Genomic DNA, 14,932 nt, shown 5'->3' on the forward strand with positions numbered 1-14,932 from the left:
CCCCCGCTCCTCCTGCTCATGTTGTCTCTCTCAAACATATAAATCTTAAAAAAAAAAAAAAAGTTCAGTAAACAGTTGCTTTTAAAAAGCAATGCTAAAATCCATATTCCTGCATCAAAAGTAGAGATACAGTTCCAAGTGGAAACACAATTAGTAACCAGTTTTTGTTCATCTTAGAAAGGAGGAAAGTTCTATTGTAGATTCACCACTGACTTTCCAAACACATGTTGGAACTTCTCCATAAATAATCTATATCCCAAAAAGGGCTTTAAATTTCTGAGTCATCACAAGGCATGTCGTATCCTCTACTACAAATAACTAAAAAACGTATTTAGGGCCAGTTACAAAATAGTTTTATGGAAAACACCGTGTTCTTCCCCATTAAAAAGCACATTTTGAATGAATCTAGTGTATCAGAAGTGGAGAAAGGAGAAGACAAAAACCAACCAAAACCTCACCATGTCTGAGTCTCAGTGAAATGATTTTGGCTTTGCCATTAGGTAGCAGCAAATGGGCTGATACACTACACTCCAAACCTTACTAAGATTTTTCTGGCAGGGTCACATCTAGTTTGACAAGCAATAAATGGACTAAATTAGTCTAATTCAGAGCATTCTGCTTCCAGCCACAAGCAAATGCCAATCAGATTTCTTTTTTCCAGAGACAAACCCTACTTGGGTTTTTGGTTATTGCCTCCTGAATGTGTTATCTGGAGGGCTGCTGGATTCCAAATAAAAGTTCAGTGTCTAGCACTGTATAAGGAAAATAGCAAAGTTGAAAGTCGCCTACAAAATCATCCTAGGCATTTACAGATGAAGTGCTTTAGAAAGGACAAGTATCAACTAGGTAACACCAAAGGTTCATCCCAAAACTAAGCAGAAGTTCTGTACCTTAAATATACCTGTGATTCAAAATTGGAAGAACCACACAGAGCCACAGACACAAGCAGGGAGAATATGGAGAGAGAGAGATCAGAGAAAGGCATGTCAGAATTTCTCTGGAAAGGCAGGACACAGCAGGGAAAGGTGGTTTTATTCGGACAGCCAACCAACCTGTTGGACAACCAACCTGTTGTTGGCAGAAGGGACCACCTTACTTGTGGAAATGAGAACAAGTCCTCACAGTGTTACTGTGAGGATTCAGTAACACACTAAAATTGCCCAAAAGCATGGAACCATCTTTGGGACATAGTACTACTCGATATTACCTATTTCCATGATTCTTAGCCAATTAAGGGAAAATATTCTCCAAATTTCTAACCAGTTCTTTTCTCAAGGAGAATGGCATTTTTATTACTTGTTTTAAAAAGTTTACCAGGGCATTTATGAAAGATACACCAAAAAAATGCAACTGAGACAGTCTCCAACAATTACCTGGATATCCTTCTAAGCTGGTTCGCACATTTTCCACAGAAGGATAGATCTAAAAATAAAGGAAAAAAAATTTTTAAAAAAAGGAAAAATACAAAATAACACTCAAAATGTACCATGTTAAAGAAACTTTCTTAAAAAGAATGTTTTTAAGATGAAAATCTCAATTAGAAAGATTTCATTTAGGGACGCCTGGGTGGCTCAGTTGGTTAAGCGTCTGCTTTCAGCTCAGGTCATGATCCCAGAGTCCTGGGATCGAGTCCCACATCAGGCTCCTTGCTCAGCAGGGAGCCTGCTTCTCCCTCACCCTCTGCCGCTACCCCCCAGCTCATGCTCTGACAATTAATAAAATCTTAAAAAAAAATTTCATTTAAAAACTTAGAAAATGCACTTTAAAGAATTTCCATCTTATGAAAAAATGTAACTTCTAGCAACTACAGGAAGCATATATATTCAATGAAAAAACTTCTATTTCAGTTTTTCTCTTAAAAATGCCAAATTAACACTGAGTTCAATGCAAAATTAATTATTAATTCAAAAGTCTCTAATTAATAATGCTCATAATTCTGCTGGCAAGGCTTATCAAATATTTTTTTCTTTGGCTTGAGAACCTGAAGGAAGGAATGGAAAAATCACAGGCTAGTATGTAGCTGAAATGGAGCTCTGCAGAGAGCAGCACCTTCCCAGCACCAGAGGATTTAAGGGCCACTTGATCACACACGATGGTGCTAATGTACTGTTGTTTCCATGCAAGAATCACTGATTAAAACCTCTATGGGGGGAGGATGGATTCTCATGCTTCTCTGGGACTAGAGAATAAACACGATCAAGTGAGGTAGGACAGGCACTCACCAGATGAAGAGGAACGGAACTTCTCCCTGGGGTCCGGCTTTCCTTCCCCAGCGTCACCAAGCTTTCTTTAAACTCAGAACACAACCATTTCGAGTCATCAGCTCCCATAGACCCAATGCTTGAAAACTGACCTACTATTGGCCAAGACTCTCCTTTAGGACAGGCATGCTCTTTCAGAAGCTGTGAACAGAAAAATTTTTAACAATTCAGAATATGATTTTCTGTCCTTGGAACCCCTAATCAACAGAAAAATGCTGAAAATATTACATATCAATTTCATACTTTTTTCTTTGGAAAATATTCTTTAAATACTAAAAATATTTTAATGGAGTAGGTGGACAGAAGTATTCTTCTAAAATTCTTTGATTTGTATTAAAGCAAAACCAATTTTCTTAAAAGATCCCTTTTAGTAGGAATGTCAGATAAACCACTGACCTGCCATATGAAATGAGATTTTTGCCTTGAAATAATACCTAAGAAAATACAAACTACTGTATATTTTGACTTCCATCATTTGAAAGAGATTTAACACTTGGGCTCCACATACTGATGCTCTAAAAAATAAATAAATAAAACAGTGTATTTATGTATATATACAGAGCACCCTAAGCACTACAGGGAGCCTGATCTGCATTTCCCGCTTTGATACTTAACACAAAGCTGCAGAAACAACTCAAAAATATTTGGAAATTTTATCTACTTAAACATGTACTGTGTGTTTACTACCAAGAGGCTGAAGAAAAATAAGCCACAGTTCCTGTCCCAATGGAGCGCATTGTTTAATTTCATATGTATTATTTTCCTTAACACAGCTTTAGTATTATAAAAGCCTAGTTCTCAGTTTCTGCCCTCCTGCAGCATGGTGTAAGAAATAGGACCGAACTGACAGCTACAAGACCCAGTTTCTGTTCTGGTGCTCAGCCCCTGATCGGCTACCTGGCCCTGGACATGTCCCTGGGCTTCCATTTATGGGTCAGTGAAACACAAGTCTGACCACTCGCGTCTTCCCTGGAAGGCAGCTGTGCTGCAACAGGAGCTTGTGAGAGGTGGTCTGGAAACCAAGATGCTCTTTATCCTCCAGGAAGACTGATTCTACACACCATGTGCTAGCATCTAGCCTGTCTCAACCATCCCGTCACAAACTGAGAGCCACCAACCAGCACACTGAAGGCTCAACATGTGCCTTGCCTTCTCTAAGTTCGTCTAATCCTTAGGCAATTTTCTAAGTACTGTTGTTATGCCATTTTAGAGAGGAGACGCAGGTCATATGACTTGTTAACAGGTGAGGATTTGAACCCAGGTCTGGGAATCTACCTCCAAGCTATCCACTCAGCCAGGGTGCTCTAATGCCTTCTCTAGGCCAAGAAATGAGGATGTTGGCTTCCAGATCTTATGTTTTCAGCTGTGGTCTCATTTCAAAAAAGCAAATTAAGATAAAGTTTCATTAACCAAAGGTTAATTCTTACATGACAAATACTTCACAGAAAAAGGTAAAGCTTTTACGAGAGCCACATAGGGAATTTATTAGTGTCATTAATGTGTCTCCTAAACAGATGAAGAAAATCGTCATCTTTAACTTGTTTGCTGTTTTAATTTGTTAGAGACTTTTCTTCATCATTTTCATACCACCAGCAAAGGCCTCTTCTGTAGTAACTCTTAAAGGCCCTGGTTTAGTAAACAAAATACATTATAGTACTATTTACTCAATTGTACTTTTCTGTTCTTTGTTGAATTTGTATGTTAAAAACCCTTCAGATCCTGAGATCAAAAGCTACAAGAGCTGCATGAATGAGAAATCTATAATAACTAAAAAAGTCCTTATACTTTTGCCATTTAGAGCAGTCTACACCTCTAAAAGACAAAACATTAAAAAGTAATTACTGAAAACTATAACCAGACAATTTATCAAGAGCCTGTTCACCCAGAATTGTGCTAGTTATAATGAAGCTGCCATCAAAATATACAATTATAAATGAATATATATTAATTTAAAAAATAGTAAAAATTGTTACCTTTCTAAGCCTAAAATGTCCCCAATTATCTTTCTGACTTCCTTGAAAGCGCCCTGGGGTTGATCCAAGAAGATAAACACTAAAAGGATATAAAATACAAGTTATAGAACAGAGTGATGTAATTTGTGGACCCCCAAATCACAAAATACACACAAAAACTAATGTTATCATGAGATGTTCTAAGAGACCACCTATTTTTTGAGGTGACTCCTCAGAACAGTAATCGTTACTCAAACTAATTTTCAAGCACATCAACTCATGGTGGAACATTCACAAGGTATAAGGTGCCGGCAATGAAATTAGTCACTTTAGGAGTACTCCAGAGGGAGGCTTATGGTGAGCAAGACAATTACTGGCCTCCGCTTTAGCACCTCAGACCTAGGAGATGCAGAGAGTGAGAGAATCTGCTCTCATGTAATGAAGGACAGCCAAGTATTCTACCTCTTTCCACTGCAGATACTGTGTGGCTCTCAAGGTATTCACCCACTTTAAAAATCCCGAATTGCTAAACACCACATACTTGGTTTCAGAGAGATCATGCTTGTGGATGATATCTATCCACTCCTTGAGTGAAGGAGCATTATAAGCCATCAAGTAGCTGATGAGATCAGCTTTAAAATGTGTTGTTGATTCTCCTGATGTGTGGGTTCCATGGATAATTCGTGGGTATAAGGGGCTCAACCATATTCTGGAACAGAAAAAAAATAACTGAACAGTCAGGAAAAGAACTGATTACAATGATACCTGTGTTGACTATATATTCACCCTAAGGAAGAGGCGAATCACACTTCCCGTGTCCACATGGTAAGTACAGGATCCTTAGGGAACATGAAGCATAAATCCCATCACACCACTCCAACGGCTTCCATGATATTCAGAATGATTTTTCAATACCTCACCATGAATTTAGGACCCAGTAAAATCGGGCCTTTGCCCACCTCTCAACTCAATGCTCTTTGCTCCCTCTTTGACCACACCTTCCTTATTCTTTACCCCCGCCCCCTACCTTCATACTGCTAAGACCCTGTGACAACGGTTAATAGCTGCACTAATTGTCACAGCAAATCCATACCACCTGTAATAACCCCAGGAAGCTACACCCATGTAGCTCTTCAGCCAAATGGGAAAAAGTTACCTACACTAAGAAAAATGTATATACAAATCTATTTACAATAAATAAACCCATTTTCATGATATATATGCTATAGCCGTTTGAGATATTTGCATATCCTGTACTTTTCTGGCATCTGCAATGAGTAGATACATTTAATGCTATTACATTTATACTAACCTCAGACTTTCAAATAACTTAGTAAACAACATATTAAAGACATCTTTCATTTCGCCAATTCTCCTCAAAGGAGGACAATTCCGTTCACCCAAACTTCTGTACACCCACAAGTGGCAAAAGCATATCTAAACCCAATCCTTCTATGATGCGCTCCATGACAGATCACACACAAGTATGGCTTCAAACCTCGTGCTCAGTTTCAACTGCAAACTGATTTTGCAGTTGAAACTGCAAAAATAACTAACCGGGTTAGTAGTCCTGCATCACAGGTCATGTGTGCCTCACACGTGAGATAATGAACAACGTCCAGGCTTAAACAAGCACTAAGGATATATTTGCTGTTACTACCTTTCCACTTCTGTGGCTATCCCACTGCAGTTCTACCCATTAAGCTCAAAGAGAAACTGCCCAACTCCTTTCACCTGGCAACCCTCAAAGGAGACTGGCGAGATGCAGGCCACCAGGGCAGGAAGCATCCAGAATCATAAGGGTCCTGCACGTACATCTTCTGAAATGCATACGTTTCTAGCAGGGTGGCATGTCATACCTTCCCTTCCCACCTTGAGGAGACCCCTTGTACAAGGGGTAACATGTGCGACAAGGACTACAGCCCAGGTTCTGGGGCCAGATCTGCTTCTAACTGGCTGTGTCATTTGGCACCAGCCCAACCACCTCTGTGAGCACCTGCCTCTCTACGTGTAAAATGAGCACACTGGGCTGGATGGATGTGTCAGTCTCTCCCTCACAAATAGCAATTCAGAGCCCACAGGCTGCTGGACTCCTCCTAGATTACAGGCTCACTCACAACCATGTCTGGATGAGGAACAGGACAGATGACGACTTTCTAAACCAGGATTCGGAGATGTGAGGTGTTTTTAGCACTTGACAAAGTAAAATGTGAAATTATCGTGGGCCAAATAATTTTAAAAGTGAGAAATTAAAAGGCAGACCAAGCAGCAGCTGAAAAGGATGGCTGAAACACTTGTATAGCAGAAGAGGACCAGAGCATAACTAGCAGACCAATCATGAGAATTACACAAAAGGACTACTTTTAAACATTTAAAAAATTATAACCCACAACACAAAAATGCAAATTTGAGATTAGAATCTAGACTCACTGTGGGATAATAGTATCCTACTTGAAGGTGGCTGGCAGAGAGAAATTGGAGATTTCATACCCTTGATACTTTAAGTTTGAAACCATGTGAAGCTAGAAACTAGTTAATTTAAAGGATTAAAAAAGAAAAAAAATTTTTCCATAATGGAAAAAAAACCTGAACACCTGAATCATTATCCTTAACCCCTTCCCCCACAGCAGCCATCTTGGAAAGACCTAAAGAAGCATGGCTCAAGCTTCTGACTCCAAAAAGAGCTGGGGGGCATGGGTGGGATTCTTTCTTTGAGCCACGTAAGACTCATTGCCAACTTGATAAACTCCATTATGACTCATGAGTTTCAAAACTCAACCCAGCAGCTAAGCAGCTGTAGGAGTAGCAAAGGTGTAGTTAACTCTAAATTCAGTTGATCAAGAGTCCTCCTGTGGCTGAGGCTTTTCGACAGTGGTGATCCCCTCCACCCTGAACCAGCTGGAATTAACTGCATTTTGAGAAGCAGATTTTAAGTGAGACACTTGAAAACTGGAACATGTTTACAGAAAAACTATCAGCACTGGGGGTGGGGTTCTAAGCCACTTGCTAGGGGAGTGAAGAGAGAGCTAGAGATGTTGGGCTCAGGGAAAAGCCTGCTTTCCAAACTAGAAGGACTGTCTGAAAGGGGAGAGGGTACTCTTGTTCTACACAGCAGTGGAGTCGAACCAAGCCCACAGGACGGAGTCTAGAAGGTCCTGCATTTCAGTTCAACCTAAGATGTGGCTTGGGCTCTGCCAGAGCTAGCATGTCCTGAAATTAAAGAGTTCTACCCAGCCTGGGCAGTGACAGGGAGCGTAAGGCTGGGGAGGAGGAGAGTGGAGAATATGGGAACTATGAAAGGTGCTAGATGAATGCTTGAGTTTCTTCTAACCCTGGAGAATGCAGAGATGTACAAAATGGCTTAAAAAAATGGAAATGAAAGCCAACCAGAAGGAAGAGCTTACCAAGTCGGAGAACAATGCTTAAAACTTGATTTGAGGGGCGCCTGGGTGGCTCAGTCGTTAAGCGTCTGCCTTCGGCTCAGGTCATGATCCCAGGGTCCTGGGATCGAGTCCCACATCGGGCTCCCTGCTCTGCGGGAAGCCTGCTTCTCCCTCTCCCACTCCCCTGGCTTGTGTTCCTGCTCTCGCTATGTCTCTCTCTGTCAAATAAATAAATGAAATCTTAAAAAAAAAAAAAACCAAAAAAACTTGATTTGAGCAAATCCCCCAAACAAAACAAAACAAAAAAACCAACCCCCTCTTCTAAAAAGGATTCAAAGACTAGATCTAGCATAAGTATACCAAGGACAAAGGATTAGTAATAAAAAAAGCACGAAAAAATTTCAAATTCAATTTTTCTCTTGGTGATTCATGACCATATGACCATATTAAAGGCTTAGACACCAGATTTCTTTCATGGAAAAATAAACTGAGGATGACAGGAAGTTTTAGCATATGATTAACCACTAAGTTTCCCTTCACTACCATTTGGGAAATGGCAAGCAAGAGTATAGTGGGTTCCGGGGCAAGTTACTGATGGGTCTCACCAAAAAATGGGTTCAGACCTTACATTTTATACCCTCTTTCCTGCCTCAGATCCTCTGCATATGCTGTTCCCTGTGCCTGGCTGCAGTGTGTATAATCCCATTTTTGTAAAAGCTAGGGAAAAAAAAAGTACTTCTGTTTACACATGTAATAGCCATGGATGTGTATGTACTAAACTGTTAGCACTCGTTACTTCAAGAGAGTCGGCCTGGGGCAGGGCAGTAGTAAAATACTATTTCCGTGTAGGTCTCTTTTCTATGCCACATGTGAGGGTGTTCTTTTTTTTTTTTTTTTTTTAAAACAGTATAAGAAAAAGGGAATGCCACCCACAGCCACTGCTGTGAAGTAACTAGAAGCCTACAAACCCCTGAGTCTTCTGGTGCCAGTCAGCATGGATGAGGTTGGAGGTGTGGATGACAACCCGGAGGCCTTCTTCGTACAGCAGTAACATCATTTTCCTTTAAGAACAGAGAAGAGACCAAAAGCATTAACACTACTTTTAAAATATGTACTATTTTTCTAGTGCAAATATCACAGCTAAAGGATTTCTTAGACCCTTCTAATACTCAAACTTAACATTTATAATCTTCATTTCTTCTACACATTATTAAAATCAAAGTCTATTTAAGAGATAGGTAGAAAACCACCTTCCAAAATGCTCTGAGTATCAGTAAATGAATTTTTGCCTCATCCTGCCCACATGGTCAAGCCTGACACTCCAAGCCCTTACCCTTATCTATTATCTGCTACTATTCGGGACGATGGAAAGCTTCTTGTCCAGTGTTTTTCAAAGTATGGTCACAACCTTCTGCTACATCATGGCTAGCATTTTTTTAGGAAGTTGCAATAAAGGGGCGCCTGGGTGGCTTAGTCAGTTAAGCATCTGACTCGATTTTGGCTTAGGTCATGATCTCAGGGTTGTTAGGATCAAGCCCCACGCTGGGCTCTGTGCTCAACAGAGAGTCTGCTTAAGATTCTCTCTCCTTCTGCCCCTCCTGCTTACGCTCTCTAAAATACATATTTCTTAAAAAAATTGCAATGAAGTTAGAAACTGAAAAATATATTGTAGATACTTAAATAACTGGTTTTAGCACATGAGTATGGACACGTGTAACAGACTAAAATGTACGCTGTATTTTTTAATGTGAGCTGCGGCTTAGAAAAGTTTGAAAATGCTTCACTATCCTAAGACTGATCTTTTCTCATACTCCACAAATGCCATACTCATCACCAATGCATTTCTGGCCTTGAAATAAACCTTTCCTTTTCTTCATTTACTCAAATCAGACCCAGTTGAATCCTCCCTTTGCCACGGGCCTTCCTTCCCCAGGCCTCCAGTCATCAGAGTTCTCATATTTTAATTCTAGCGAGAGAAGGAATAGGATACAAATAAGAGCTTTCTACTTGAAGCTGAAAGACCTGTTCCAATCATCAGTTGGAGGCCATAGGACCCTAAGGAAGTCACTCTGTCCCTCAGTTTCTCATTTACAAAACGAAGGGTAAACCCCTTCCCTGCTGCATAGGGTTGCGAGAAGGAAATGTAACATGCGTTCGTGAAACAAACTCTCACACGTGTGCATTTCCAGGACTCCTTCAGTGTCTTGCTTCATTTTTTCATCTACTGCTGGAGGGCTTTTGGCCTCCCAATTGTTTCCTAATTATTTCAGGAATCTAAGTTCTCTCCCTGTAACTAGAAATTCACTCCTCAAGACAGTCACTCTGCCTTATTTCCACTGGGGCCAAAATGCTACTTAATACCTACTGATGTCAGTTCACGCGTGGGGGGCGAAATGAACCACTGGTTCTCTCCAAACCAACAATACCGTGAACAGTATTTGGACAGGATGAGGTTAACATAAAAAAAATAATGCAAAGAATAGACAATGAGATATTTAGCTCTTGCCAAAATGAGAAGTTAACTGAAGCTGGCAAACAGTAAGTTAATGCAAAGCTGGAGAAGTGACAGCTGCTGAACCCATCTTTTCTCCATTTATGAAACGTGCTCCCTGAAATCTGGGCAGATTTACACACACAGTTGCCAAATTAGCAGCTGACTGTAATTAAGAATAAGGCCAGTTATGAATTCAAGATGTAAGTTTCACAAATATTTCCATTAATCAAGGCATCAATTATCAGGAAAATCATGTACTGCTGTCAGTGAATCCTACCCAACGGAATTGGGAACTATTCTAAGGAGAGCCATCATCTCGGACAAAATGGCATGAGCTAATAAAAATCACAATTAAAAATGGATAAAGGATAAGAAAGGGGGTCTCCCTTGAAGAAACGCTGCCCTCCCTATCACCTGTTAAGTTGTGGGGGCAGCAAAAGGGATTATTTCCCAATCTGGAGCTACTCGTGTAAAGCGGGGAGAACACAAAGGTCTGCAGAGCACCTACGTGCCAGGCACGCCAGCAGCTCTCCAGAACAGCAACACACCAAATCCCCACAGCAATCCAGGAGGTGTTAACAGTCGCCTTCTACAACTGCAGAATCTACGGCTGGGTAGGCAATGGGAATGATCAAGGTTCCCGAATGAGCCAGAACTTGTCTGGACCACATGGGCTGGGATCTTTCTCTCACTGTGCACAGTTTCCACAGGGAAGAACGGGGCCGAGGACACTTCACACAACTGGTGAGTGGGTGGACGGGCAGACAATATGGTCTAGGGGAGATGAAGGACTAAGTCATGTGTGCTGGGTGGCCGGCTACAGAAGCAAGCAGAAAGGGGTGCCTTGACCACCCTGCAGTCTGCCACTGGCTCCCAGTTAGACATTCCCATTTGGCAGCTTTGGCTTCCTTCCTTCCCCGCTATTGATTCTCAGGGCCAGAAGTACTTTTGCTCCCAGCTCTGGGGGACACTGTAAAGCTTCCAAATTCTAAAGCACTGGGTGACAGGCCCTGGGACTGCATGGCATCCTACAGAAACATGGATAAAGCACATTTATTGTACCTAACAGGGATGATGATGATGGGGGCTACATCTTGGTGGTCTTCGGATGCTCTGTGCACAGTACATGGTCAATACATGCTTGCTAAAGTGAACGTCAAAGACTACTCCCTATTTACTGCAGTAGCTACACTCTCAAGTTGGGGAGGCACGTGACACCCCAGCACCAGGAGCTGGAAGGTTTCCTCCTCTAACTCCTATAATTTCGCCTCTCACCCAAACACTAAGAGCTAGAAGAACTATTAAGTCTCAAAACACTAGAACTGTGTCTCAATATTTAATGAATTCTTTAAAAAAATGTTTTAAACGAGCAACTGAGTAACTTCAAGACATGAGTTTAATCTCCTACAAGATACTGGCATTTTAACAATATGTAAACTACACAGACTATGTGGCTGGGAAGGACTCTGTTGTAACTGCTTCCCTAGGCATTTACAACTCCAAGTGAGTAACTCTGCTGGGTTCAACCCGCTAAGTGTGTGTGTGTAACAGGGGTGAGGTGGAAGAGTAGACCAAAGGAAACTAGCTGTTTTAGCTGTAAACAAACGAGAATAAAAACTTAAATGAGTTCTAGTCCTGTCTTCAACAATAGCTAGAAGGTAACTGCTTATCTACTAAGGACCTCTATATAATGAAAAGGAAGGACCAAATAATTTGTTAAATAGCATAAGAAAAAAGGATAGCCCCTCTAGGATCAATCAAATGTCACTGTGCTAGATCCTGGCCAGGCCCAACACGCTCAGTCCCTCACAAGACTTACAGTGTAACTGAAATGAAGATGGAAGACACAGGCTCTCCTATGTGCCAGCACGTAACTGCAGCATGGTTACACCCAATGTGGACTGCTGGCTCAGAATGTGTGGCTAGTGCAGGAAGCTGGCACTAAGGATCTAGCAAATCATGTCCAGGGCCCAAATGGGGGGCAGTATTTTAGAATCAGTAAGGTATTTATGCTAGGGGTCCAGCTAAGGGCAGTGGGCTAGGATCCATTCAGTGCTATCCACTGCTGGCAGAATGTCTACCTAGGACAGGTTGACTATTGCCATCCACCACCAGGCTCTCCTGTGATGCAGGGAGGGGAGTCTAAGATACCTATTCAGTCTATTCAAGGCTATTTTGTATCCTTTGCTGAAGTTAGCATCCTGTGACCTCAGTGCTACATAAAGAGTTTATACCTGAGCTAAATGCTTAAAGTTTACAACAATCCTCAAACCCTATCCTGTTAGAGGCTACTAATTAGGGATGGCTGGTAAACACTGCAACATTTACTCAAGGGGATCTAAGACCAGATAATGTAGGGTTGAAAGGCATCCTTTTATGAAATGGCTCAACTCTTCCCACTCTGGTTCCTTTTTAAAACAGGCTGTATGCTTCAAACTGTATTTTGCTAAAGAAAGATGAACACATTTCCTTATTTCAAGTCACCATAACATCAAGAAAACAATGGCCACAGCAAGACTCAGGACTAACATTCCTCCTATGAGATCCCTTGTTGCCCTAGAGATGGACACCTGAAGGAATCTGCTTGCAATACCAACCCATTTCCACCACTGGTCTCAAAGATGAGGCTTTGTCACATTCTTTTGACAAATCCTTTCTAGAGAAATGTGATTTATAAAAATATTGAAAGAGGGACAACCATATCTTATTCTTTTTCTCATTTATAGAATTATGTAAAAAGGCTCAAACAGCTGTAAGACTCATGGCAGCAGAACAGGAGTCAAACTGATCATTAGGTACGTATCAGGTAGGAAGTAATAGTTTTTCCTGTCTGGTTTACAACATCTCAAAATTATTCTAAAAGGAACTTCTCAGAAGTCTTGAGCAGGGATAGGCAGCAGCCTCTCAAGTTAACTTTGTAAAATAGCTTTTCTTTCTATCACAGCATGAGGCTGACCTAACAATATTCTATTTAATGCAACTCAGCACCTTAAGAGATCACCACTTTTTTTTTTAAGGTAGTAGAATCCACAGACTCATGACTGACACGTACAGTCATCCATAACCATGGACCACACAACCAACAAATATTCCCCCCAAGCTGGCTATAAGAAATGTCCTGAATAGAAAGAAAGCAGAAACCACATCACAGATTCAGATTTTCATGTTGATAGCCAGAATCCCAGGACTTTGTTTTAAGGCCATTAGTAAACAGTTCCACTGCCTCTACTTTTTACTGACAGATTCTTTTCCCTGGCAAAACTGTCACCTGTGAGTTCCTTCAAAAGCACTTTTGGAGTTGCCTCCTTGGCTCTACTAAAAATCATACCCTCCCCCATCTCAAAAAATTTGCTTACGTGTGGTGTGTTCCAAATGCAATATCCAACTTTGCCTAGGATGAAAAAGAAGTTGAGTCACTTATTTTTAACAAACCAAATATCCCTATCTATGGAAATTAAGTTAGAAAAGGTTCAGGTCCACTTTGTTTTGAGTTGTCTTTACTGCCCTCTAGTGGACAAGCCCTGGACTGACACTACAACTTTTATAATCCTACCCAGTGAGGCTCATTAAGACTTTGTTAGCCAGAATGATTTGATACATACTCCATTTTTAATTACAGTAATCAGAAGCAAGAAGCCAGATATTAGTTGCCAAAAAAACCAAATGAGACCCTATGCAAAATTTTAAGATATTTGGCTTATACAGAAATTAACATATCAGAAAGTTTCTAGACCATATATTAAAAAAAATGTGGTAGCAGCATACATTGATGTTAAAACAGAAGTTCTCATATTGACAACCTAGCAAGTGCTGAAAAGAGATAATGTATTCAATCTATTTCCTATTACAAAATGATACCTTTACAAACAAACAGGAGTGGGTGGAGAATTAAAACATTTTTATCTAACATCCAGTACAGCAAGACCTTGGTTAAGCAGAATATGCCTGAAGATGTAGGCTATGAAAGAGTTAAACAGAAATGCCAAACCAGCTCAACAGTGAGGAATGCGGGTGTAGGGACACAAATCCCATCCTTACAACTCTGGGCCACTTTGAAAAATACTTAAGTCTCTATGCCTCGTCTTCCTCCTCTTTACAATGAGGGTGCTGTTAGGGGATTCAGAGTTTTAGGAGCAAAGGAGACAATTACATGAACTGTCTAGAAAATAGGGCCTGCATGGGGTAAGCACTCTACAAATGGAACCAAGTGCTACTATAATCAAGCTCCCTGCCCCAACAGGGCAGAGGGATGGACCTGTATGCTGGAGGCAGAAAGAGGCAATTGGAACACAGGGGAGTATGACACAGCCCATCTTGGGGATGCTCAGACAGGTGGCCCCACTCACTACATTCTTAAGCTCAGTATTTGGGGACACTCACAGACCAGATTCACTTGTATGTTCTGGCTACACAAATGAAGAGAGATCAGGGAATAGTAGGTCTTTAAAATTACACAATTAGAATGAAAATTGCCTCTCTGTAAACTGATACTTAGCTCCAAAAATGCAATGGTCAAGAGACTTGGCTTCCGAGTTTAGTTTTGCTATAAGCTGTTTGCTCTTGGGCAAGTCTAAGCACAAGGATATTAACTTGAATAGGTAATAGTTAATGGATGCTTTTTGGGCAAATGCACCAAATCCTTGGCACAAAAACCCAGTGAAAAAGACTATTAGCAACCCATCTTAAAGATAAACAAATTAGGCTTACAGAAGTGATGGGCCCAGAAGGACATAGTGGGTAGAGAACTGCAGAACCCAAGCAGTTTGAACCTTGACCACCACAAGGCCTCAATCTCTGGCCTCAGGTCCCATATGTGCAAAATGGGAGCATCTGCTGCTTCTT

At 41.0% G+C, this 14,932-nt stretch overlaps 1 protein-coding gene across 1 annotated transcript in view; it reads right to left on the bottom strand.

Moving 5' to 3' along the window:
- The window catches only part of TDP1 (tyrosyl-DNA phosphodiesterase 1), a 70,212-nt gene that overhangs the window by 42,216 nt on the left and 13,064 nt on the right, over positions 1 to 14,932 (bottom strand). The window contains exons 6-11 of the mRNA XM_081829740.1: positions 13,447 to 13,481; positions 8,565 to 8,657; positions 4,755 to 4,922; positions 4,235 to 4,313; positions 2,223 to 2,402; positions 1,374 to 1,422 (exon numbers count right to left, since the gene is read on the bottom strand). Of these exons, the coding sequence (XP_081685866.1) occupies positions 1,374 to 1,422; positions 2,223 to 2,402; positions 4,235 to 4,313; positions 4,755 to 4,922; positions 8,565 to 8,657; positions 13,447 to 13,481 (604 nt within the window). The remainder of the gene's footprint in view (positions 1 to 1,373; positions 1,423 to 2,222; positions 2,403 to 4,234; positions 4,314 to 4,754; positions 4,923 to 8,564; positions 8,658 to 13,446; positions 13,482 to 14,932) is intronic.

Source organism: Leptonychotes weddellii, chromosome 9, assembly GCF_054177405.1.
Source record: "Leptonychotes weddellii isolate Sample4059 chromosome 9, ASM5417740v2, whole genome shotgun sequence".
NCBI classification, from domain to species: domain Eukaryota; kingdom Metazoa; phylum Chordata; class Mammalia; order Carnivora; family Phocidae; genus Leptonychotes; species Leptonychotes weddellii.